The 26,767-nt window shown below is 36.2% G+C and overlaps 1 protein-coding gene across 3 annotated transcripts in view; it reads left to right on the top strand.

The window, feature by feature from the left end:
- The first annotated feature begins 134 nt into the window (after window positions 1-134).
- LOC109427864 (cytohesin-1) overlaps window positions 135-26,767 on the top strand; it is a 130,710-nt gene continuing 104,077 nt past the window's right edge. The window contains exons 1-6 of one of the 3 annotated variants that reach the window (XM_062851517.1): window positions 135-333; window positions 4,250-4,567; window positions 4,631-4,795; window positions 4,971-5,146; window positions 6,955-7,356; window positions 18,071-18,144. In XM_062851517.1, the coding sequence (XP_062707501.1) occupies window positions 7,281-7,356; window positions 18,071-18,144 (150 nt within the window). In that variant the 5' untranslated portion in view covers window positions 135-333; window positions 4,250-4,567; window positions 4,631-4,795; window positions 4,971-5,146; window positions 6,955-7,280. The remainder of the gene's footprint in view (window positions 334-4,249; window positions 4,568-4,630; window positions 4,796-4,970; window positions 5,147-6,954; window positions 7,357-18,070; window positions 18,145-26,767) is intronic. The other 2 variants (XM_062851519.1, XM_062851518.1) reach the window with 2 other exon arrangements.

Genomic DNA, 26,767 nt, shown 5'->3' with positions numbered 1-26,767 from the left:
CACCCGAAAAGAAAATTGAGCTAACCTCGACCACGCTCGGTTTGTTTTTGTGAAGTCGACTTTGCGTGGTCAGTGTTTTGTCGACTCGTCGCGCGCAGCACACAAGCAGGCGCTGAATGTTTTCTAACTGCAGTCAAAATGCCGGTTGCTCGCTGCTGTGAACAAAATCGAATGGCGCAAGAAAACGCTAATCCCGCTAGAGAAAATCTAAAATATTTGTGTTTTATTGTTCTAAGTGCGGTCGTGAGTATTGCTGTGTGCTATTCATACCTCGAGAACAACAATCAAGCGAACCAGATTGGTGAACTGCAGAAAAATCTCGGAGAAATCATGGTGAGTACGCAAAGTCGGCAAAGTAGAGCAGTAGGGTGAAGTTTCCAAGTTGGTGATAATATTACAAACTGAGGGAGGATAATAGTCTATTTTACGAAACGACAACAGTGTTGATATTGATATTAACACTCACGGGCTTTGACGCGACCTCCTGTCAAATTTTCATTCATGAAATTAGCGATCAGCTGATCCGAAACCATAAGGAGAATACATTTTACTAAGGTGGCGCAGATAAACATTGCAAACCACTATTTCAGTTCCATAAGAACACCAGAAGAATGGAAGAGACAACCAGTGGTTTGCAATGTTTATCTGCGCCACCTTAGTAAAATGTATTCTCCTTGATCCGAAACGTCTCGTAAAATGGCTCATAGGCCCAGTCAGACCCCTGAATGAGCAATGTGGGGGAATGCCATTGAAGGTTTGTAATATTCTCCGAGACTTTCGAAGTCTAACTGGACGCGTCCCAGGGTTGCGGATTGGTGGGAAAGGGAGATTTTTCACATTTCAGGCCAAACATGTCTAAAGGTCCAATCTGCAGAAGAGAGGCTCTCTTTGGTTTCCCTCTCTTTCGTTAATATCTCAGCTGTTTATTTGTATTTTGATTATCTCCTTGCATTGAACGATGGTCAAAACAATCGTCTTTTGATTTGTACTGCAAAAATAGTTGAAAAGTGTACCATTACATTGCAATAATTGAAAGAGAAAGAAAACAAAGAGAGCCTCTCAAATGCAGATAGGACCTATTGAAATGTTTGGCCTGATTTGTACTGTAATCAGCCAATGTGATATTACATATCTCCTATGGTGTTGTAGTGCGAATGAATGATCTCATGGGGACTCGAATCTTGTAATGTATTATTTATTAACTTCAATTTTCTAGGTTGACAAGGTTTTGAAGACAAAAATGAGATGAGAGAATTGCCTAATAGGAAAGTCTCATCAGCAAAGCTTTTATTGTGGATTTACCGGCTACTTGTATTCTACCGGTTACTTGAGTAGCCGTTACAAAGTAGCCGTTTTCATATAAAAATCAACGTGAATGTCGCTGAATAGCTAGTGGTAACGAGAAATAGCGCAGACAATAAAAAAATTTAAAAACATTTTTAAGTTATTCTTTTTATAAAACGGCTACTTTGGAGGCCATACTGATGCGACCGGTAGCCGGTAAATCCACAATACATATTCAAGTCTATTTTATGAGGCTAGTCAAACGACAGAAGTACGCGCTCTGATGTTTACGTTTTCAATCATCATCCGGTTGATGATGGGTAATGACTGTGCGCATTTCAAGCGTAGTTTTTGAAACTGGTTAAAACCATAATAAGTAATTTTTATTTAATTTTTTTTCGCAAGTTAACGAGTTAATCGCAACGAAAAAAATACCTGATTAATTATTAAGTTTTGTATTGCTTCTACGGCAGTTTTTGAGCCTATTTTGGCTCAAATTTCTCATATCTCCAATTTATCGAACAAGTACCTTTTCAAAAATTACGCGATATTCCAGCAAAACAAACATGCGTGGAATTTTGTCAGTTGACGCCGCTGCTGCGATCAGCTGTTCGGAAACGTCTCGTAAAATGGCTTATTGCTATCCATGGGGTCATGTCTAGCATTTAATATGTATGGCAATGACTGCCCAAGTAACCACAAGCATTATATCATTGCACGAATTAGACTGAATATCAACCTTTGCAATGCAAAATGCAGTAATTCCACACTTCTCATGCAATAATCCTTTAGATTGACATTATCAATGTATTGATGCATTACATTTTTTCTTTACATTAGGGTGCATTAAAAGGTGATATACGATAATTCAATAATTCAACACTGCAAAAACTGAATAAATGCAATGCACAAACTAGCAAAGGTTGCTCTAACAATACAATTATAAAAGCTTGACTCTAATGGTAAACAAATGAAATCAAAAAGAGTGAACAACTTTACGGTCAACTCTAGCGGTTTTCAACACTTCTGGTTGGGCTCCCGATCAACTTAATCTCCGTTTGAAGCGGTTTGAACCACCGATCCACGCCTTTCTTCAGCAAAACCTTTTTAGAGATGACTTTTCTCTTTTCTGTTACCTGCTATCGCATTCAAATAATGCTGGAAACCCCAATTAGCATATGAGTTGTGTGCGAGAGGTGTTTTAATTTTCTTATATTGAATAAATATATTCTAAAATGCATTATGTATTTTTCAGTGATTTATCAGAATGTAATTACAGGGATTCTATTACATATGACATAGTCGTTTTGCCCTCTACAGCAATGATTGAGACAGAAGAACAGTTTCCTTTTAGTTACGAAATATCTGTTGTTATCACTGCAGCAGAAACAGTCCAAGGCGACAGCACGTATGGAACTCATCTAGCGGTCTTCAACACTTCTGGTTCGACTCCCGACCCGGCACAAAAAATGATGGTTAAAACATTCATGTGGGGGGCATTAGTACCGTCGATAACGAAACGGTGCTAAAAATAGATTTTTGTTTTGGTTTTTCATGTTGCACGTATTAAGCATGTGCAAATGCAAATGTACAGCACATGCATTTATGTCACTTTAGCAATGGCTGTCAACGTGCTGCAATATGTGGCACTAATCTGATTTTAGTGGGGCCCTTTTCGACTTTAATATTGCTTCAATGAGGTGTATAAAGTAATGCAGCATTATATACACAATTTTAAATATGAATATATGGCAAAATTGGTGCACTTATATACGGCTTCGTGGTTACTTGGGTGGTTCTTACCTAGTAAAGGTACTTACTCGGAAAAAAAACAGATCACCTAAAAATACTTTAAAAGAACGCAAAAATAAGTAAACCGCTTGAACTTTTTACCCAGCAGTGGGTCGTTTCCTCGCTCTCCCCCTCGCAATGTTGTCAAAAATAAAGCGAGAAGCAGCAACCTAGCCGATAATGTCCGTGCGAGAAGCCAAATTTGGGTTTCTTTCCGTTTACTCAAAAGTGGGTTTATTTCGAAAGTCAACGCTAGGTAGAAAGAACTTTGCGATGGGTTGCAATTTTCTGCCGGGATCAAACGGAATCTACCCACTCAGAGCTTTAACGCGGTGTAGTCAAATTTGGGTTCTCTTGGGTCGATATATTGCGCAGTTCCCACCCAACTGGACCCCTTTCGCAGTTGATATAAGTGCGGGATCGTGAATAAAACTGCGATTTTGCATCGAATCGTTTCGGTGTCTTCTGCGCACTTATTCAGCACTTTGTAATGCATAAGTGCGCAGAAGACACCGACACGATACGATGCAAAATCGCAGTTTTATTCACGATCCAGCACTTATAATAGCTGCGAAAGGGGTCCAGTGGGGTGGGAAATGCGCAATAAGTGAAAAGAACCTATATTTGGGTTGATTTCTGGTTCCGTATACATGATCAAGCGGACAATTCGATTAAAGCCTTCATTGGGGATAATATATTTTCCAGAACTGAAGGGACCGAGGAAGGGACATTTTTTCCGGGGTGACTGGTGAGTCGGAGAGGGTAGAAGTTTCCGTTTGTTATAATTAACAAAATAAACAATCGGGCGCTTTTTCTTTCTATGACTTGCTTGGCATTTTGTAGATTATTGTTTTTTTGGTTTTGGAAAGTATGATATTCACTGAGCCTTAAAATTATTTTGCATCTGAATAGCATTGATATTGTCAAGTCTGTACCAACACCCTAATTTTTTTTTAAACCCTAATCCCACACCAAAATACCCTTTTCCTATCGCATGGCGTTTATGTGGTCAGCAAAGATTATTCAGCCATTACCCCTCGTTATCATCGGCTTTGAACTGACTTGCGCTCTCATTGCCCCACTAAATGCTGCAAAATGGAAATGAAATTTTGGGTTGAAATCCTCTACGTGTATTCCACTTTTACTTCATTTCTACTTATTCGTTCAATTCCAGAAACACATTTTTTCTCCACATGGCGTTTCTGACAGTAAATCAACAACACAGCTAACGAAACTCAACTTCAAAGATCAAGTGATAACGGAAATTCAGGAAGCACGAAAAACAATTGATGTCCTACAAAACCGCGTAAATTTTTTGGAGAAGATTAATTATGACAAATTTGGAAGAACAGATTACGCATCCTCGGATCTGGGTGGAAAAGTTGTCAGTGTCACTTCAAAGCAGAGAGGCTCTACTTTATGGGATTTTGTTGAGCGAAGACTTAAAATAGGACGTTTCAAAGTGTCAAATGTACATTGCTGCATCATTCAGGTATCGTATCTGCTCTTTTTGTGTCTAAAAAGCAAGTTCAAAATCTAAATATTTGATCAACAGAATAGTTGCATGGGTCACTGCCAAGCGTTTTATGGATCTTCAGCAGTTATAGTCATCCAACTCATGGCAAAGTTGTTTTTTGATGGTATTACAATTGAACACACACCTAGTAATAAAGTTCCGGATGTATCCAGTCAAAGTGCCATGAAAAAGTTCTCTATTTGGGTATGTCGTTAATGAATTATGTAACGCTTTGAAAATTTTAGTTCTACCCAAGATCTACCTAAGGGTCCTCAAATGCGAGGAGCTGCAAAAGTTGATAAATTATATGTTAAATATTTTGTTAGCGGTCATTCTTTTGTATGTTTTAGGTTAAAAATTGTTTTTTATGTGTTTACAGGGTTCCGATTCCACTATGAAGACAACCGAAGATTTTTTCTTTGGAGAATTTATTTTTGACGTCGAAGAAGACTTTTTACAATCATACAATTTTAGTACCAGGTCGTCGAGTCCGTATCGGTTTATAAAAATAGTTGTGCTGTCCAATCACGGAGCAGATTACACTTGCATTTATAGGTAAGTTAGGAAATATGTACATCATAGTAATTTCCACTGGACTAGGCTAAACTAGGTCAAATAAAAAAAAATACACCTGCGTGTTTACGGTAACTATCGAGCAGTTGCGACACTTGTGGACCAAGAAATGGCAATTTTTTATTGAATTTCTGTCTTGATTCCAACCGGATAGACAATAAATCTGATGCTCAATTTCGCGCAAGTTTGATCCATAGGAAAGGCAGTGGAAGTTACTTCCGAGGTGCTAAATCCACAATAAGTTCCATTTTGGTCCCATGTCAACTGTACATATTTTCAGATCAATCGAGAAAACTATATTTTAGTGCGACGATCTTGGAAAAAGTTACCAAGCCTTATCCGATCGATAAAAATGACGAGATTTTATTATTTATTGTTATTCCATATATGTTAAACAGCGTTCAATGCTATTCGGATTTTAGACAATAACTTTTTCCACATGCCGTAGATCGCTTTGCGGGTTTTTGAGGATTGATTCATCGTAATATTTCCAACAGAAATCATTAATCGATTTATGTTTAGGGGTTAGGCAAGGGGTTAAGGGGCAACATGTAATGATTTTTCTTTGAAAATGTGATTTTACTCATAGGATTTACTAAAAACTTTAAACGGCTGGCGCTAAAATATAGTTTCTCCAATCGAGCTTTAATTTTGCACAGCTGATATGGGGCCAAAATGGAAATCGAAAAGTGTACAGGAGTATTTTTTTTACATTTAATGTATTCTTGTGTCCCACGCCTGGTCCCACGCTATTAATACGCATGCCGAAGTCGTGAGGGAGCTGCGAATGCAACTCTACACGAGGTGAATGTAAATTACACTCCATTATTTTCGTCCATACATCGTTTCTTGATTGCACGATTCTGAGCTGAGAAAATATTGTCGTCGTGGCTGAAATCCGAAGTTTCCCCACACGCGACAATCGATTTTTTTCAAAATCCATACACGAAACCTCGCACGAAACCTAAACGTCAGACATAGTGCGCTGGACAGCCGACCTGCGTACGGACGACACACGGTTTAGGAGAAAAAAAAACGATTTTCGCGTGTCAGAATTTCCGATTTTCAACTGCACGAATAATCTCGCGAATAATATCAAGTGAATGTATTATGCTTTTGGTCGAAATCCGAAGTGACCGAATGTGCGAAAATTGATTTTTTACCTACTTAGAAATGTCGCAACTCAATTTGGATTAGTGCATATTGTAGCTCTTAGTTAGCTTAATGATGCGCAACAGAAAAACTAGATTCAAATTTACTTCGCAGCTGCATCTTCGCATGTGCTTCATGCGACGACTTCGATTTGGTGGTGCGACGATAATATTATGTTTCCAGTTCAAAACCGAATTAGCGACATTTTTTCTTTGACTTCCGCTGCTTTTGCCTTGCGTTAAACACAATGTCGGAAGTGGGCGCTGTATTGTACACCTGGTGCTCTATACAGCGCCCCACTTCCGACATAGTGTTTAACGCAAGGCAAAAGCAGCGGAAGTCAAAGAAAAAATGTCGCTAATTCGGTTTTGAACTGGAAACATAATAAATCTTTGCACAAAGTGTTCCTATACCCCTAGAGACGAACCAGCCAAGGGCTGAAAGTCTCTCTAATAAAGACAAATCAATCAATCAATTCCTATACCCCTATACCTGTACGGTACAATCTGTTAAAAAAAATTGAATACTACTTTTGTTCACCCTAAAAGCGTGACGTAATTTATGGACGTTCCCTAACAAGACTTGAGAGCGATCATCACAAAATCTTTCACACGATATTTTTTTATTTTTTCTTGCAGAATTCGAGTACATGGAACATTATCACAAAAGCATCACTGAGTGGACGATTATTGCCCATTTACCCTAAACGAGGTCGACATGTCGGTAATGCAGTTTCTCATAGGAAGTGAATCACGAGTGTTGACAGTCTTGCCCAACAGCGATTGATTAATCATAACAGTCATTGATGATGGCGATTGACGGTCGGAGAGAAGAAAACTGAAATGGTGTTGAAGTGATCGTCGCGCGGATAGTGTTTTGTGTATTTTCGTTGATTGGGAAACAATTTTAATCGCTAGACTGTGTCGATTTCATGTGAATAGAACGCGTAGAACGTAGGTGAAATATGGTGAACACTATGGAAAACTCATACGCAACGATGTCCAACATATCGCAGCACAGCGAAAACTTCCCAATGCCAGGTAAGTGGATGGTATTTTTTTCTGGGTTCCTCCCCCTTCTCCCGACCGACCGACGTGACCGACCTGTGGCATAGATGTGAAAATTATTGTCTGGGGCAAAACAATGCAACTGATTAGTAGGAAACTCCCTTCCAGGCAGCCACTGAAATTGTGATTCTATGGAGCTGTGCTTTGATTTAAAGAATTTTGAGGCGGTCCAGATACCGCTAAGCCATATACTGTAGAATTTTGTATGAATGAAAAATAACAAAAGCTTCAGAACCAGCAAAAAACAGACCCACATCAATTCAAGCATAATTTTTCAAATCGACGTATCTAACTTTTTCACTGATCTGAGTAAATTCATGGTCAATGTTGACGACCATTTCACTAAAATAGTTTTTCATAAAAACACTTTTCATAAGTTTTTTCATGCTTAACATCACCAGGGATATTGCACGCACTAGGTAAGGAACAAAACCTACTCATTCCATATCATTTTCACAATGAATTTTGACAAAAATACACATACACCGGGTTGGTTCGAGATACGTCATGCCAGATACGTCGCTTTTGTATGGTGCCAGTTTGGTGTATCTGTTACTTTTGATTTTGGCTAGATACGTCGTTTGGTTTTCTCATATATCAAAACGGTGTATCTATCAGTAAAGTTGTAAACATCAAAATAGTGAGATACGTCGTTTCGAAAAATATGTTTAGTTGAACAAATTAAGCAATAAATCATCAAACAGTGATGTGGATTCTTCAATTTGCTTTATGAATCATGCACGCAGCAGTAAACCCGGATTTGTTTACATTCTCGAGTTACGTCGGATTGAAAAGTTATGCTTGAATTAGCTTCTATGCGGAGCATCGCTTTCACAAGTCTGCTTGTCGCAATAGCGTTACAACTGCTGCTGCATGCCCAATTTGTTTCCCCATTTACGTTTTTCTACCGACCGGATTACCAAAAATAGAATCCCAAGCCCGTCGTTCGTGGAGTTACAGTTAATTCATTTCCATCCATCCACTAAAACAAAACAATATTGCTAGTGTGACTTTGGAAAAGGGTCACCTACAAGTTTATGGAGGGTTCAAATGTATGTGCTGGGTTTACCCTACAATCTGATAGACAACCTTGGAAAATTCCAATACAGTCCTTAGAAATTTATTTCAAGTAATCTCTGTTAAATTACTCGAAATACAGAACGAAGTACGACCAGGGGACTATTATGGTATTCTTGTTTTGTTAATGTGTAATTACCCAGCATTAAAACTATATGCTGCTGTGTTGAAAGATAATTTTCTTAGAAAGATTCCTTGGCCTGACAAAAGGTTTATCCACCGGGTTTACGTGTAACTAATAAATACAAATACAAGATAGGTTGTCAGTCCTCACGCTTGTGTCACAGTTATGTTAGCTACGAAAACATTGCATTGGTGGGATAGGGATGTCAATTCGTTGGGTACGACTGAGTATCATGGTCAATCAACCTCATTTGGTCGGCGTTAAGTCAGAGAAGACCATGTGACTTTTTCCTAATTTCGAGAAAAACGACTTCACAGTTTCTAACTATGTAAAATTTTTGTTTTTGAACAAATTTTCATGAAATTAATAGGCAAATGGCATGAAAATTTGTTTAAAAAAAAATACACAGTTAGAAACTTTGAAGTCTTTATAAATATTCATCAGAACATCATTCTGTGTTGATCATGAAAAAACAATAGTTTAAGCCTAATATAGGGGTGTGCCGGTATCGATAAATTCGATATTATCGATAATTATCGGGTCCAAATTATCGATACGATATTCGATAATTCAAAAACCCCTCCCCCTGGATATTCGATCTTGACGCGATGGGAGGGCTTAACTCATTAGCACTTTAGCGCCAGTTTATTCACCACCGCTTGAACTTTGAGCTAGATATATCTGGTTTACAAGTTGAGCGCAAGTGAAGGAATTGGCCGTAAGTGCTAATGGGAACCAAAGGAGTATCCGTTGTGCATTTATCACAAGTTAAAGACAAGTTATAATTCAGCTTACGTAAACCTACTCTTTGCATTCTTTGAATTTTCTCAAATTTAACAATAGTTGTTAAATTTAACGTAACGCAAGAGTGGGTAGGGGAGGTCTCTGCGTTACACTCATCATTCATCACTTGGACTCGAAAGTACACAGGACAGTAGACGCTAGGATGAGTTGACTTACAGCCTTACAGCACAGACAAACAGACGTAACACTCTGATAATTCCCATCGTACATCGATTTAACGGTCTTTTTCAAAATTGGATAGGTGGCTAACTGCCCACCCGTGGCGCTCGCATCGTGTTTGTTCGAGTTTGACGTTTGCTCACTACCGCCACCTAGTTGATGGTCGGCCAAACTTAGTTCTCTTAGCATTGGGCGAATATGTTTCCGTGACTATGATTTGAATCGAAAATTGTTCGAAGTGTTACGTCTGTTTGTCTGTGCTTACAGATTAGATTCATAACAATTAGAAAATTATGGACTGATTAGATAAAGATAAAACTGGTGATTTTAGGAGTTTATATTTGTATTTCTTATTTTTATAGGTTTTGTAGAGATGAATATATAAAAATTGACAAATAATCATTTTCATTTTTATTTTTGACAAAAATAAGTTGACTGAACTTTTTTGTTTTTATATCTTAGACGGTATTATTTCACTGACCAAAAAAGCAGGAATTTAGTTACATGTTTCTTTAGGACTTAGGACGGTTGACAATGTAAAGGGTTACGGTGGATATAATATTACTTTAGACTGAGATAATCACAGATATGCAGAAGACGACTAGCGAAATTAGGAACACAATCTGATACATTATAGACTATATTTTGACATATAGGGTTTGACTATCTTCTTTTCAACATCGAATGGAAGCTCAAAAAGTGTTGTCTAACACTAATATGAGAGTTATTTCGGGATGATGCTGGTGCTGTCAATGACTAACATCGGTTATTGACACTATTGGTGATCAGCTTGAAATAATTTTCAGAATGTATTATAAAATAACTGAGGATATTACCTGATTATTGTTTGGGGAAACTGTCAGAAAAACTAGTTGCCCATATCGGCTAAAAACGCTAGCTCTGATAGCTGTCTTTGAATAATTTTCAGAAATATCAAATCTTTAAAAATTAGCTACGACACATTTTTTTTTGCTCTTTGTATATTTCTTAAAAAAAGTACTCTGAAGGCATTAGCATAGACAGCCTTTTTTCTCTCTGAATGTTGTCCAGTGACCACGGAGATTTTCGATTCTTGAAATATTTTTCAATTATGAAATCCTCTTTGGAGCTTCCATTCGATCAAAACATTAGTGCGATGGGAAAAGTTAACGTTGAACAATTCGTCATTACAATCATCGTCATCATCAAACATTTGAAAGCAGTTTTTTCGTTCAAAACAAAACTCTTGGCTATGAAAATATATTCACTGTACTCCACGTGAGGAATAGAATGCAGTGAATATATTTTCATGGTCGATGTTTTGATTTACAGCGAGAAAACTGCTTTTTATTTTCTGAAAAATGATGACGGATACTTGAGCCTTAAAAACAGTATTTTTTAAAAACTACTACGACTCAATGCTAATTACTACACACTTTGCTCAAGTTGACGACATCGTCTAGTCCATCGTGAGTATTGGTCCTAGTAGGGGGAAAGTTGGGAAAGGGTCCAGGCTTTGCTATTAGCTGTTCTGCAGCTCCACCTGGTCACTCTTTAAAAAAAAAAAAAAAGATATATTCCTTGCGCGATATCGGACGCAGTGCTACAAAGCTTTGGAGTTATCATGAATGGATAGTTCAACGCGAGGTTCAATTATGTTCAACGTCATATTTTGGAGTCAACCTTTTTGTACTTAAGGGTTAATAAGGGCCAGGAGGAGGGTGATTAAGAAATTTCTATAGCAGCATTTTCCTATTTACTGAGAATATTTTGAGTTTGGGTTCCCGTTGTTGTATCAAGCTGCAAAAAAATAATACATACCTAACTTGAATTGCTACGCCAGTTCAGTGTTTGTTTCCGGAAAGTCTTAATAAATGAACATGATGTTCATATTTTTACTTTTAAAAAGTTAAACTAGGTTAAACTGAAACTGCTAAATATAAATAAAAAGTGAATTTAAAATAAAATTTCATGCTTTTTTTCATTATCAGATATCGGATCCGATATCGATAATTAAAAACAGAAATGGTTTCGATATCGATAATTTGGAAAACCGATATCGATAATATCGATAAATTAGGTCGCGGCACACCACTAGCCTAATACTATGCGATTACTAAGTAATTGATTTTACTTGGTCCACTCTGAGTGAACGATTTTCAAAAAAAAACTACAACCAACTACATTACGCACTCATGTTTTTAAATATTTGATAGAAAATCAATGCACAAGAAGATCGACACTTAAAAACAGGTGTCAAATATGTGAACTCATTGAGAGTTTGAGTTTTTATATTTTTATTCATTCAGAGGTTCCCAAACTTTTTGCCTTTTCAAAATTGTCGCGGCGCACCAACAACTTTTTACAAAGAATTTTAAGAATATAACACCTTCAGTTCAAAATTTCCAATATAAATCGTAAAAAAGCCTTCAATGTCATGTTTTCTTATAATTAAAAAAAAGGAAAATTGCTTAAAGATTCGTAGGTTACCTCAAAAAGGCAAGACATTGATATAGAATACAAAAAGTATTTGAGGTGACACTAAACAATATAAAAACAACTAATTTAACTACACGCTAAAACTGCTCAGCACTAAAATGTGTAAGACCTACTCATAAGTGCATAATTTCCAGACCACACAAAATTGAGTGACAGTTACACATTCTCAAAAAAACAGCTCGTACACTCGTCTAGATGCGAAATGTTGATTTTTTTTTTGTTTTCCAAGGTCACTAGTAAACCTAGATAGATTGGCGTACAAAAATTTTTGCGAATTTAACGATTTTGCGGACACTGGAGCTGATTTTGTAAATGTGCAAGGGTTACACATTTTTGGTGTAGTCTGGAAATTATGCACTTTAGTGCTGAGCGGCGTTAGCGTGTATAACATATTCTGCCTTCAATGATAAAAGTTTATTATTTGTGTTTTGGCTCAAGAGCCTGCGGTGCACCTGAGAGATGTTCACGGCGCACCAGGGCGCCGCGGCGCACAGTTTGGGAAACGCTGATTACACTGAAGATTACATTTTTATTTTTTTCTATTTAGTCACAGTGGACCAAGTACAATAGTTCAATATCACATGAATGGAAGTCAACAAATGCCGTATTTAAGGACTCTTTACTAGATTATGTAACAACTATCAAATTTTGATTATATTTTAACAGTTCGGTATGTTTTTGGAAAAATAAAGCTACACAGTTCATAATAATGTATTCAGAAGACTGGCGTTTTTCAAAAATTCGTTCAGTCAGAGTGAACCAAGTACAATTTTTAAATTTCCTGTAAAATATTTTCTTTCATCAAACGGGTAATGGTTCATTTCAATGGGATGCCCAACAGCTCATAAACAAACATGTTTTGATATAGATAGGCTTACGAAGATTAGGTACCCTCCCCCTGGATATTCAATCTTGACGCGACGGGAGGGCTTAACCCATTAGCATTTTAGCGCCAGTTTATTCTCCACTGCTTGGACTTTGAGCTAGATATATCTGGTTTACGAGTTAATCGCAAGTGAAGGAATCGGCCGTAAGTGCTAATGGGAACCAAAGGAGTATCCGTAGTGCATTTATCACAAGTTATAATTCAGTTTACATAGACCTAATCTTTGCATTCTTAAAATTTTCTCTAATTTAACAATAATTGTTGAATTTAACGTAACGCAAGAGTGGGTAGGGGAGGTCTCTGCGTTACACTCATCATTCATCACTTGAATTCGAAAGTACACAGGACAGGGGACGCTAGGATAAGTTGACTTACAGCCTTACAGATTAGGTAACGTTAGCAATTAAATTTATTACCTTTAGAAAATTCTGGCCCCTAATCAGTCAACACTGCTGATTTTAGAAATGAGTTTATATTTGTATTTCTTCTTTTTATAGGTTTTGTAGGGATGAATATATAGAAGTTGACAAATAATCTTAATCATTTTATTTTTTGACACAAAAATCAGCTGACAGAACTTTTTTGTTTTATATTCTAGACGGTATTATAACACTGACCAAAAAGCAGGAATTTTGTTACATGTTTCTTTAGGACTTAGGACGGTTGACAATCTAAAGAATTACGGTGGATGTAATAATACTTCGAAATTAGATGATCACAGATATGCAGAAGACGACTAGACGAAATTAAGAACACAATTTGACACATTATAGACTATATTTCGACGTATAGGGCTTGACTGATTCATTACAACATCGAATGGAAGCTCAAAAAGTGTTACCTAAGACTAATATGAGAGTTATTTGGGGATGATGCTGGTGCTGTCAATGACCAACATCGGTTATTGACACTATTGGTAAACAGCTTGAAATAATTTTCAGAATGTATTGTTAAAAACTTAGGTTATTATTTGATTTATTGTTTAGAGATGCTGTCAGAAAACTAGTTGCCCATATCGGCTAAAAACGCTAGCTCTGGCAGCTGTCTCCGAATAATTTTCAAAAATATCAAACCTGTAAACATTACCTATGACAAATTTTTTGCTCTTCTTTGTAATATTTCTCAGGAATAGTACCTTGAAGGCGTTAACATGTACAGCTTTTTTTTCTCTGAATGTTGTCCAGTGATCTCAGATATTTTCGATTATTGAAATATTGTTCAATTATCATATCATCTTTGGAGCTTCCATTCGGTCAAAACACTAGTGCGATGGGAATAGTTAAAACACAGTAATTTTAAAAAACTACTACGACCCAATACTAATTACTACACACTTTGCTCAAGTTGACGACATCGTCTAGTCCATCGTGAGTATTGGTACTAGTAGGGGGAAAGTTGGGAAAGGGTCCAGGCTTTGCTATCAGCTGTCATGCAGCTCCACCTGGTCACTCTACAAAAAAAAAAATAGGCTTACGAAGATTAGGTAATTTCAACATTTTTTTCTTAGAGACACATGGTCCAGTCTGTCTGCACGCAAAATGCCGCAATATGCTTTAACACAATGATCTGTAAAATACGGAAATCAACAGAATAACTGGATTTTCACGTGCTTACTTGATTTATAAACTTGAGAAAATGCGTAACGAACCCCTTCAATTCGAAAACAAATTTCATTTTGATGATAAATTACTTTGATGATTGAATTTCAAGAACAACATATTATTTTCAATTGGGTTCTTTAGGGGTATCCGGATTATTTTATAATCGGATTCTCCACCCAAAACTTAGTCGAATTCCAAAATTTCATAATTTTTGGAGTGCGGGAACTATTTTTAAAATGCATTCAAAGTTTGTATGGGAAAATTTTTTTGTTCGGGACGAACTGTCATTTTATCGATTGAACTGTCATTCTATCCACGAAAATTAAAACTGTTTTGTTATTTAACCATCAAAACAAAGCTATTAGAATTCAATAAAATCATGTTATACTCAGAAAAATGAGCTCTATCGATTAGGCTATAGAAAACAGAAATATTTTATTCACTAAACAACCCAAATTGATATCGAACATTTGGTCCACTCTGACTGCACATAATTTTCGATTTTTGCAGTTCAACCAAAATAGAAATGGGCTATAATTCTCGTAAATTGTAACATTGAACAAATCGGGTAGATGTTCCATGTAGCTAATATAATTCTCGACCAAATGTCTTAACAATCTCATTTTCATCAATTTTGTTAGTTGGTCCCCTCTGACTTAACGCCGACCATTTGATATGTAGATCATGCTACTGTTTATTATATACACACAAATATAAATAAAAAAGGATGTTAACAAAACTGCCGAAAGTGCTACTTTTCAGCACAAGTAGTAGTAAAAACTGTATCGGAAATTAACTATAAACGTTCACAATTGCCTGAAAAATAATCTGTTCGAAATAAACATAATTTTATTTTTGGAGATACTATAGAAATCTCTTAAACAAAGAATGGCAGTTCTGATTTTCAAAAAATAATCATTTAACTTGGGCTTTTATCTCAAAGATTGCACAAATGTTTTTTTTTTAATTTTGGACACCTCCCAAAAATTTGAAATTGCGAAAACTATGGGAAAATCCATTTTTTTCGTTTATTTTTGCGCAAATATATTCTTTTCCAGAATGCTCATGATATAGTAAAATTATTTTTATCAAGAAAAATTCCCTCCGCAGTTTAGGGAAATTCTTAAAAATGAAAAAAGGCCATTTTTCGAGAAACTCTTTTTTTATGCGTCTTCAAAGAACGATTCTGCCAATAAAAAATACATAAAGTTGAAAATTTCCATATTTTTTCGATTGGGTATGCATTTGAATCTATTGAAGATGTAGTTTTACCAGAGAACAGAATTTTATAACCTCTAAAGATATTTAAAACAGAGCGTCAAAGTTCGACCAAAAAGTTGGCGTTTTTTGGGATACACCATATTCTTAATGTTGGAGGTTTATCTATCCAAAATAAGAATTTTAAAAGTCGGTTTGAGTGATATGTTATGTGTACATAACTGCTAGTAATAATCATTATTTTCCAGATTTTTCCCCGTACAATTTTTTTTCGTTACAAATGTTTGAAATGTTAAAAAATTTAAAATAAAAACTGTTTGTACAGATTGTTATTTTGTGTGGTATACTCATAGACCCATATTTTCAATAATACTAAACATTTCCCAAATTTCTTTTAGCTGTATTAAACTTAACTATATTATGAAGATTTCATAGAAGAACCGGAATGAAAAGACCAACCGTGCGTCGAGATAGAGCATTTTGAATGTTTATAGTTAATTTCCGATACAGTCCTTACTTTTCGGCACTTTTGTTTTAATGGCTGTAATAAATTCCAAAATCAAACCGATTTTTCTGAATTTTTAATCGCTCCTAGTTATAAGCTTTGTAAATATGGGACAAAATATAATTTGCATCATAAGACAAAATAGAGTTTTTATGCAAAACACTGAATTTTAATGTGAAATCATTGAAATTCTAAAGTGTTTTTAATTCTGCGCACCATTTTTTGAAAAAGTTCCTTATTCTGCACACTCGGAAACAACTCTTAAAGAGTTGATAACATCTATCCTGCCCCCACTCGCATAACAGTCCCATAGATTTTTCATCACTTTTGAGTTAACGTTATGAATAGTCATTATTTTCGATGTACTTCCAAAAAAACATAATAAAAATTACGATTTTTTTGTCAATGTGTGAAAAAAATACCAAGTCATGAGCGTTTCATATTAAAAGTGCTCGCATAACAGTCCCATCATGGATTTTTGTGTCAGGTAACACAAAACTGAACAACTTTGAAGTGATTTAATGTTTTCACAGTTAGGTATTTATGTGCAAAGCAATCTGTGATAGTTTCGAAATGATTGAATTTTTTTTTCATATTTTGGCGATTTTTGAAAGTTTTATATGGAAACAAGTTTTCCAACTTCAAATGTCGTTGTCTCAATTCCTACTTTTAACAAATGGGACAGTTATGGGGGCAGTATCTATACATATAAGAATGAATTCCTGTCTATTTGTCTGTCTGTCTGTCTGGCCGTTATGGATTCGGAAACTACTGAACCGATCAGCGTGAAAATTTGTATGCGGAGGCTTATGGGATTGGGTTAGGTTCTTAGGGGAGCTCCCATACAAATGAAGTTGCGGGGCATCTCTCTATGCAGCGGCATGTAAGAAAACACAGTAAGCAAGCAGTACGGCGTTTGCTGGGACAGCTAGTTGTAATAAAAACATCATAATTCAATTTCAATTTGATTATTCATTTTCAACTTTTATGCGAAATCACGATTGTATTGGAAGTTTGCATATCTTATGATAGCATTTTAATGTTGTTCGTATATATTGATTATATGTTCAAAACTTAAAGAAAATAAAGAAAACTATGAAAACTTACTTGTTTTTGTCAATACTGTTTTCTCGAAGATCGCCAATCCGGAGACGGCGGGTTCGATTCCCGTTTCGGTTGGGAAAATTTTCTCGACTCACTGGGCAGAGTGTATCATTGTCCTTGCCTCACAATCAAGCTTACAATTTACAAATTCATGCAATGGCAAGCAAAGAAAGCCCTTCAATTGATAACTGTAGAAGTGCTCAAACAACAGTTGTTGACGTTGAGGAGAAGCAGGCCAAATTCCAATGGAAACGTAGAGCCATAAAGAAGATGAATATTTAATATTTATATGTATATTTATGAAAGGTGGCCGAATTAGAGACTGCGCAGAAATAGAACCGGCCTCGGTAGCTTAAATCTTTCCAAGTTTTTTTTTTGCTTCATTCGATGTTTTGTCTTCTTTTGAATATTACGCTGGATGAGTTGGTTACAAACTGACGAAAAACACTCTGTGACCAAAGAAGCCAAATACAATTTTTCCTCACTGGAAGCGTGGTATACCCACGTTTTAGCAACGCATGAGCTGTGTTGCTACAGCCACGGTCTAATTTTTTTTCTCTTGGCTTGATTGTAGACTTTTTGCGTAACTAAAAAAATCTTTCAATGTACGATTTGTTGGTGCAGCCGGTTTTCATTACAGAATTTAGCAAATACGGCACTGTCACGTCGTTTGAAACCCTGATTATCATTCCATTTAGTTGATATTAACAATGATCTTTTCTGTATTTTAGAACTCACTCCAGAACAACAAAAGTTACTAATCGAGTTGAGGCGGAAGAAACAGGAAATACTGTTGGAGATACAGGTAAGTGTCTTTGGTGTAATTTTTACGGACTTGCCATTGTAAAAAAAAAAATGAGCCATTCCTCTTATGAATTCACGGCAACTGTCATGTGGCACATGTTGTGCAACTAATACTGCTTATTCCCGATTCCGGTAGCGTATTTTGTCAAGCCATCATTGAAGACAACTTTTTCGCTACTCACCGCATCAAAACAAAGGCGCCATCGTACCTATATGGACTGTAACACAATGAAAGCGGTCTTGTTATACGTCAAGCAAAGAGCATTTGCTCTTTTTATAGCGGACGTGTCAGTTATTTTAGTGGTTAAGAGGAAACAAATTATCATTGTTTAACAAAAACTCAAAAGCAGTTTTCTCGCTGAAATCTCAACCAACGTTAATAATTTTCAATGACGGTTTTGTGACTTAGACGAAGATAACTGCCGTGAATCGCATATCAGTCCCATCTTTGCTGGATTTCCTATGCAAATGGGACAGATATGCGATTCACGGCAGATAACTGCTTTTGAAAAATTGATGATTGCTAATGACTGAATGATGGTAATTTGAGCCTTAAAGGTTCCAGTAATATCAACCTTGACCCGAACTTTATTAACTTGCTTTGTTGTCAACGCGGAACTAATTCGGTTCCCTTGACCCATTCTCACCCCCTCGAAATGGTGAGAATAAGTCAATTTTCATACCCTTGTACCTAGTTTAAGGAAAAAAGATCACATTCCAGTGATTAATGCAAAGAAGCAAAAGTGTTTGAACAATGAATGTATTTTTTACCCATTCTCACCCACAACGACGGTAGGGTGGGGCGGGGCAAGATGGGTCTCGGGGCTAGATGGGTCAGTGCCATTTTCGGGCGCATTACTCATGTTTTGATTATGTTAATAATTTTGTTAGATGACCAGCATAAATATACAAAAGTTTGGGGCATTGATTGAAGAATTATTCACTCTCATTGGAAATAAAAAATAGAATGGTTTTTAGCCATTTTTCGTATGCGATACGTTCCATACAATCTCCATATAAACGGCCGCGGTGCAAGATGGGTCACCTTCAATTTTGAACGTATTTTTGGAGCATTCAAAAGTTATTTATTTTTTATTACAAGACTATCTCATAAATGACTTCAATCAAGCGGAATCAACGCTCAAAATTATAATATAAAATTATGATAATTTTTTAGTGAAAACATCGATTTTCAAGTCACCTTAAGACCACTTAAATCGTAAAGTTTTTTTATGTCTATACTAGCTGTCCCGGCAAACTTTGTCTTGCTAAGTTATGGTGGTTTGACAATTGTTAAGCTCATTGTAGCACGGCACTCTAGATTGGTTTCATTCCGATATTGTTGATTTTCTACCCAGGTCATGAAAAATCAGTACCTTATCAATTTTATTACTTTTCTAGTTGATTATCGTAACTTTTTGTGTATATAAACACAGCCACCACGAATACGAACCAAACCGTGGAAGAGTCATGCTGATCGGTTCAGCCGTTCTTGAGTTTTGATGCCTCAAAGGAACTTCAAACTCATTTTTATATATATATATATATATAGATAGATATATAGATAGATAATCTATCTATATAAATAAAAATGGAATGGTGTTTGTATGTCACGAATAGGCTCGGGAACGGGCCAACGGATCTATACCATTCGTTCAGTGTTTCATTCGTGCAGGGCTCCGACGTGTTCGTACGAAAAAATTATTAGGAAAATTGACCGGGAACGTACCGAAAACGAGAAAGTTTGAAATTCCATTTCGCGGGACATGATGCTACAGAACTGCCTGTCAAAAACACAGTAGGCACTTTTTTCACGGCGTAAAATCGATCTTTTTTTAAAACTGCTTGTCATCATATTTTGTATTGAATGAACATTTTATCGACTTTTAGCAGATCTAACTAGTGTATACAAGAGTAGCGGACGAATACAAACCAATACGATTTGTATTTACAAAGTTATGGTGATCCATCCTTAGGTGACCCATCTTGCCCCGCCCCACCCTATATGTAATACTAGATGTTCTAGATTTCACAGAGGTATAGGGCACTGCACTGTTTTGATTTTGTATGGGATTTTGACGTTTCTTGGCCTTGTTGTTTACAAAATTTCTGGAAGAGTGAAAGAGAAGGAGAGATCTTCGTGCAGTGCCCTATTGTAATAATGCATGTGCCTTGACATACATTTAACCCTAAAAGGGATACCTTCATGGCCTCAGTTTCGTCACCTCGCTGAGTGTGATCCATCAAAGACGAGCTCTGAAAGGCGCCTGGGGTCCAATGGACCCCAGGTATCCCTTTTAGGGTTAAGTATTAGTATCGTGAGGTGCCCTAATTTCATGCGGGTCAAAGTTTCGCTAATTCATAACATCTACAGATCATAATTGTAGAACTTGTGGAATTGTCAAAATTTCACTTTCGGTATTATAGCTTAAGTGAAATTTAGACAACTGCACAATTAGTTCTATGATTATGATCTCTAAATGTTTAATAAACCTAAACCTCTAATACCCAACCCCGGGTTTAGATGGGGTATAGTTTGCACATTTTTGTATTTTTCTTTCCTAGGTAATGTAAACTTTTATATTTTTTACTGATAGGGTATTGAGATGCTTCGTTGCCATAGTTCGGCCATAGTTCGGCCTATCGTATCGTAAACCAAAAACTCAAACAAACACGCATAACTGGAGATCGGAAAAGCTATGCGTCAAACAATTGTAACATTTCATTTCAATTGTAGCACCTTAACAATGAAATGAAAATGTCACTTTGTTTAGTTTTTGTAAACGCCATGATTCTTCTGGATTAGTGTATATACATGATCATGAATGGCAAAATTCTGGGATATATCGAATTGCCTTATAGATAACTGAACATTAGACGGTCATAGACGCTATTTTGAGCTCGTATATTTCTCGCGCTTAGTATGGGCGTATCTACAGTGATCGATTTATCTTCATCGATTTTCTCTTTGGTCAGTAACTTGGCCGGCAAATCATTTTCGGTTGATTTTGTTGTTTTAGAAGCTAGTCCTAGTCGTTATTTACCGAAATACACCGACAGATCGTCCGAATATTGGTCATAGTTTCCGAAATAATCCCCTGGGCAAAGGCACAACCTTGTGATCAGCTTGATTGCTGTCAGGTCTCGGGGCTTAAATGTATCTTTACTCTACAGAGAAAGATGCATACTCGTGGTGCCAACAAGAACCGATACTTTTCGTGATCAAACGGAAGAAGCGTCACGGTCCTTTTTGGTTGTTTTTGATATATTTGATTTCTATTTGCAGGAAAGAAGTTGATACAAAAAATTTTCTTCTATTTTTTGAAATTATTACTAACCAAGCTTTCAATATTGAAGACGCTAGAAGAAGAATCACAAGAAAAATTAGCATAAACGGTTTACTGAAAACAAACACCATATTGTCAAACTTGTGTGAAAATACGCAAAGGTAAATAACGTTGCCTATTTAATTAACAGCACAATTTTTTCACAGCTCAATACACAAAATCAATATCCCACCTTTCCCCATGACCCCCTTGTGCAAAATCGATGAAGAGAAATCGATCATTGTAGATACGCCCGTATGATACTAAACGCGAGATTTGTTTTCAACGAATAATATTTTTTTTTAAATCAAATGTTGGCCGAATATTGAGTACCTACATTTTTTTCGCTATGTACCCAAATCTTGACTCACTAGTAAAGTGACGTTAAAAATATTGCCATGAACCAGAAGAAACGAACAGGAAGAAAGAAAAATATAACAGAATAATTTGGTTATGTTGTTTTTATCACTAAATTATGAAAGAACTTTAGTTTAAGTCACTCATTTATAGTTTTGTGAAATTTGGCTCCGAAAATGTAATTTAAAAGTAAGATTAGTGAACAAACAGTGATAGCACAAATATTGAAAAAACGAAGGATGTGTTTAGCGCTTGGAAAGTAATTTTTGTACCATAAACAAACGTTGCATGCCATCGCATCGAATATTTTCAACGTAATTAAGAACGTACGTGAGAACTTGAGTGTGTAAGTAATAAATAGTCAACTTTCGTTCGTTGGGCTACGTTTAGGTGGGCTTCGTTTTAACTGGGCGCCCGTTAGGTGGGCGATAGCCCAGTTAAAACGAAATCAAACGTCACTTTTTGACGTGAAGCACGATTTGTCTAGGTTGGTAGCCCTGAATTTCTTTTGTTAGAGATTATTTGACAGCTGAAAACTCAGCCCATCTAGTGAAAGTCTTTCACTAACTGGGCTAAGAGCTTAGTGCAACGAGCGAAAGTTGACTGTAATTGATTGTAGGTTTTTCAAAAATCGTTTAGTCAGAGTGGACCAAGTTCAATCAATTACTTGGCGGTTCGGCGTTCGGTTTTAAGCTTACTTTTTACTTTTTTTCGCGACCAGTCCAGAGTGATGCTTTGATGAATAGCTATTAAGATTTATGGAAAAAAAAATCAAGATAATTTGTTGAAAAACTCAAAATTTACAGAGTTGTAAACTTTAAAGTCGTTTTTCTCGAAATAAGGAAAAAGACACATAGTCCTCTCTGATTTAACGCCGACCATACGTCGAAATGACATTTTCAGCACTGGTAAAAACTATAAAGACAAAAATAAGGAATACATACCTAATCATACAAATCTGCGAGCTAATATTACGACATTTAGGTTTTCACTTCACGTACCACAAGACCGCACAGTCCTTCCAGTGGATCGCTAATTGCTTCGATCCATTCAATAAAACGATAACTTTATGGCACTTCCGAGAGATAATATTACGACTTAAGTGGCACTCACGCTCGAAGCTCTAGGTTTCACGGCTTTACCGAACCGGATCCGCATCTACGACGACGGCACTTTCTGAATAACCTTGGAAGGAAAGTTCTATACAACGTGCGCTGGATGCCTTCTCGATATGAACACTACAGCGAATGCTTTGCCACTTGGTGGTTGGTATCCTAATTTTGTTTGGCTCGTGTTTTGTAAATGAAACACTTCCGGGCCAACCTTTCGAGTGGCATGTACCTGCTATGATGACACCCATATCGGCGAAGGTGTGCATCAGAGGGGAAGCCTGGTGCAATTTTTTGAAACCACTCCATCACAGTGGGTTTTATGAGGGTGGACTTTTATGGAAATGCATATCGAACTTACAATCTTCTTGCTTATTACTTCCCTGATAAAAAAATCTAATAAAAAATTCAATACATTATATTGTAACATTACAATACATTTTATTGTGGAAACCATACAAAAGACCATACAAGAACAATATAACGTATGGTTACAGACCATACAACGTATGGTAAATGAACATTTACATTTTAATATACAGGTTAAGTAATAATGTAACAATACAAAAATCGATATTTGCTCGAACAATTCTGAAACACAAACCATACATTTTACTTTGTTAATCTTGTTTGAACTTTTCATACAATAGAACGTAATTTTGTAAAGCCATTCAATAACAATAGAATGTATTGTTGATAATAGAATGTGTTGTAATATTATTGCTATGTATTGTATTTGTAAGGGAATTTTATCCAGGTTCTAACTCTTCAAAACATGCGATATCTGTATAACCAAAATTGTCCTGGCCTACATCACAATCAAAGACCTGCACAAACGCAACTGTGAAGAAATCCGTTGGCCCATTCTCGAAACAAATCATGATATACCTACAAACATAATTTTATTTTTATTTATATAGATTCATATTGTTCAACAAACTTCTTTATGTCTAAACCCACCGTGAACGCAAAGGTAGTGAAAGGCCAAAACAAAAAAAAAAAACATTTTCCGCAGTGCACTGATGCAACGAAGTCACGGGGGCATGGAATTTGATTTCATTTTATTCTATTGCGTTTTCATTCGCACCGGAATCACAATCATTATATTGCTAGTTTCCGTTTTATTAGTTTGGCTGGTTTGGCGCCTCTTTCGGATGTTTGTTTTTTTTTCGATTGGCCCAATCGAATCGAATGGCGCGAATGAAGGACGTTTCGTGGCACAGTGCATTTCCATTGTTCAGAATTGAAGAGACCTTCCCTGCCGTGAATCGCAAGTCAGCCCCATATGTAAAAAGTAGGCATTGAGAAAATGGCCTCTGAAGTTTTCAAATTCGATTTCTATGCGAAACTCTAAAAAATCGCCATTAATTGAAAACTTTTGCGATCATCATGAAACTTTCACATATTGTTTGAAACGTGAATACGTAACAGTGAAAAATATAAAACTGGCTAAAATAGTGTTAGGTTTTGTACCGGAGGGCGCACAAGTTCGAAATGGGACTGACTTGCGATAACATTTCATTATGGGACAATCTGACTTGGTGTTGTTTTTCAACTTTACTGAACAAACTATATATTTTTTTTGTACGCAGCTGAAAGATCATTCGAAGAAAGCTCGAAGACGGTCATTAACTCATTTTTGCCCGAAATGCAGATGGGACTGACTTGCGATTCACGGCAGTTCCTTACTTGAAACTATAGGAATATACCTATTGATTCGAAACAAACTTTAAAAAGGAACAATATTAACAAAAGCTCACATAACTAATTTTTTGGGTCTCCAGTTAGCCTAGTGGTTAAGGCTATGGATCGCCAAACCGGAGACGGCGGGTTCGGTTCCCGTTCCAGTCGGGAAAATTTTCTCGACTCCCTGGGCATAGTGTATCATTCATTGTACTTGCCACACAATATACGAATTCATGCAATGGCAGGCAAAGAAGCCCTTCAATTAATAACACAGCGTAACAAAAAATAACCTTTTGTCTGTCTCAAGAGCAAACTTATGTGTCTCCGAAGGATTTTGGGCCGCTGAATCAAAATCCGGGCTCAGATTTGCTCTAACACGTCACAATTTTGAGCTATACCTCAATTTATAGAGCAAAATATGCGATTTTGGGCTTTTTTGACTGCAAGCCATTAAGCAAGGAAATATTTTTTTTAAGCAATCAAAAGGTTAATTGGTCAATTAACATCTAAATTAACGACTTATGCAAAATATTTCGTTTTACCAAATCGAATTTGATAGTTTTAAGCGATTTATGTTAGGTACGATATTTCCCATGCAAGTCACCCTCCAGAAGTTGCATGCAAGTTTCCATACTAACATAAAATGCTTAAATCTATCAAATTTGATTAGGTAAAACGAAATATTTTGCATGAGTCGTTAATTTAGATGTTAATTGAGCAATTAACCTTTTGATTACTTAAAAAAAAATATTGCCTTGCTTAATGGCTTGCAGTCAAAAAAGCCCAAAATCGCATATTTTACCCCATAAATTGAGGTATAGCTCAAAATTGTGACGTGTTAGAGCAAATCTGAGCCCGGATTCGGATTCAGCGGCCCAAAATCCTTCGGAGACACATAAGTTTGCTCTTGAGACAAAAAAATGTTGCGCTGTGTAATTGTGGAAGTGCTCAAAGAACACTAAGTTGAAGCGAGGCAGGCCAAGTCCGAGTGGGGACGTCGAGTCATAAAGAAAAATAAAGATTACTCATTTTTTTAATATACATATCGGGTCTGATTGCCATTAATAATCACACGTCCACAAATCATCCTAATCGAAAACAAGCGATTATGGCACTGATTCATCCCGTTATTTCATGCGTGCTCACTTCTAACCAGTGTTGAAAATGTTTCGACATACACTCCCGTTCAAAAGTTTGGGGTCACCCCTTCAAAAACATGTAATTTTTTTAGGCCCATATCTCCACCAATTTGTGTCCGATTTCAAAACCCTAGGTTTCATTCAAAAGATAATAAGTCAAAGAAACTTTGAACATGATTTAAAAGAAGCTTTTTCAAAAAATTTTGTATGTAAACTTAACCCAAAGTTGCCAAATTTTCTAAAAAATGAATATAAACTTACGGCAGTGTCGCTGGAAATTGGGTCGACCAAATTTTAAGATGAGAGCGGTAATATGACCCATTTTCTATTAGCTTTCAACTGCTTTTTACAGAACTTAGCTAAAAAATCTAGAAAAAAAGTTATTAAGTAAATTAATCCATGATGTTATCGACCAAAAGTTTGGGGTCACCTCTCAAAATGCTGTATGGGCCAAAAGTTTGGGGTCACTATCGTAAAACATGCAAAAGTGATTTGTTGATATATTTGTCATCTTTCATTCAATTTTAATTCTTCTTGGCTTATTTGAAACAAAATGAGTGATACTTACTGCATAGACATTGAACCAAACATATTTGTTGAAATTTACATACTAAAACTTAACGTAAAGTTGTCTCATTTTTTGAAGCATGGTAAAATGTGCTAACTTTACATAACATTTTTATATACAAAAATCGTTAAATACGTTAAGTTGAAGACATCAAACGTAAATTTAGGTAATTATCTTTGAAATGAGCCAAAAATAATTAAAATTGAACTATAGATGACGAAGATATCACCAAATCACTTTTCCATGTTTTACGATAGTGACCCCAAACTTTTGGCCCATACAGCATTTTGAGGGGTGACCCCAAACTTTTGGTCGATGACATCAAGGATTAATTTACTTAATAACTTTTTTTCTAGATTTTTTAGCTAAGTTCTGTAAAAAGCAGTTGAAAGCTAATAGAAAATAGGTCATATTACCGCTCTCATCTTAAAATTTGGTC

The sequence above is a fragment of the Aedes albopictus genome, chromosome 2 (genome assembly GCF_035046485.1).
Source record: "Aedes albopictus strain Foshan chromosome 2, AalbF5, whole genome shotgun sequence".
Taxonomy (NCBI): Eukaryota; Metazoa; Arthropoda; class Insecta; order Diptera; family Culicidae; genus Aedes; species Aedes albopictus.
The sequence above is the reverse complement of the archived record's forward strand: the minus strand, read 5'-3'. Positions and strand labels throughout refer to the sequence as shown.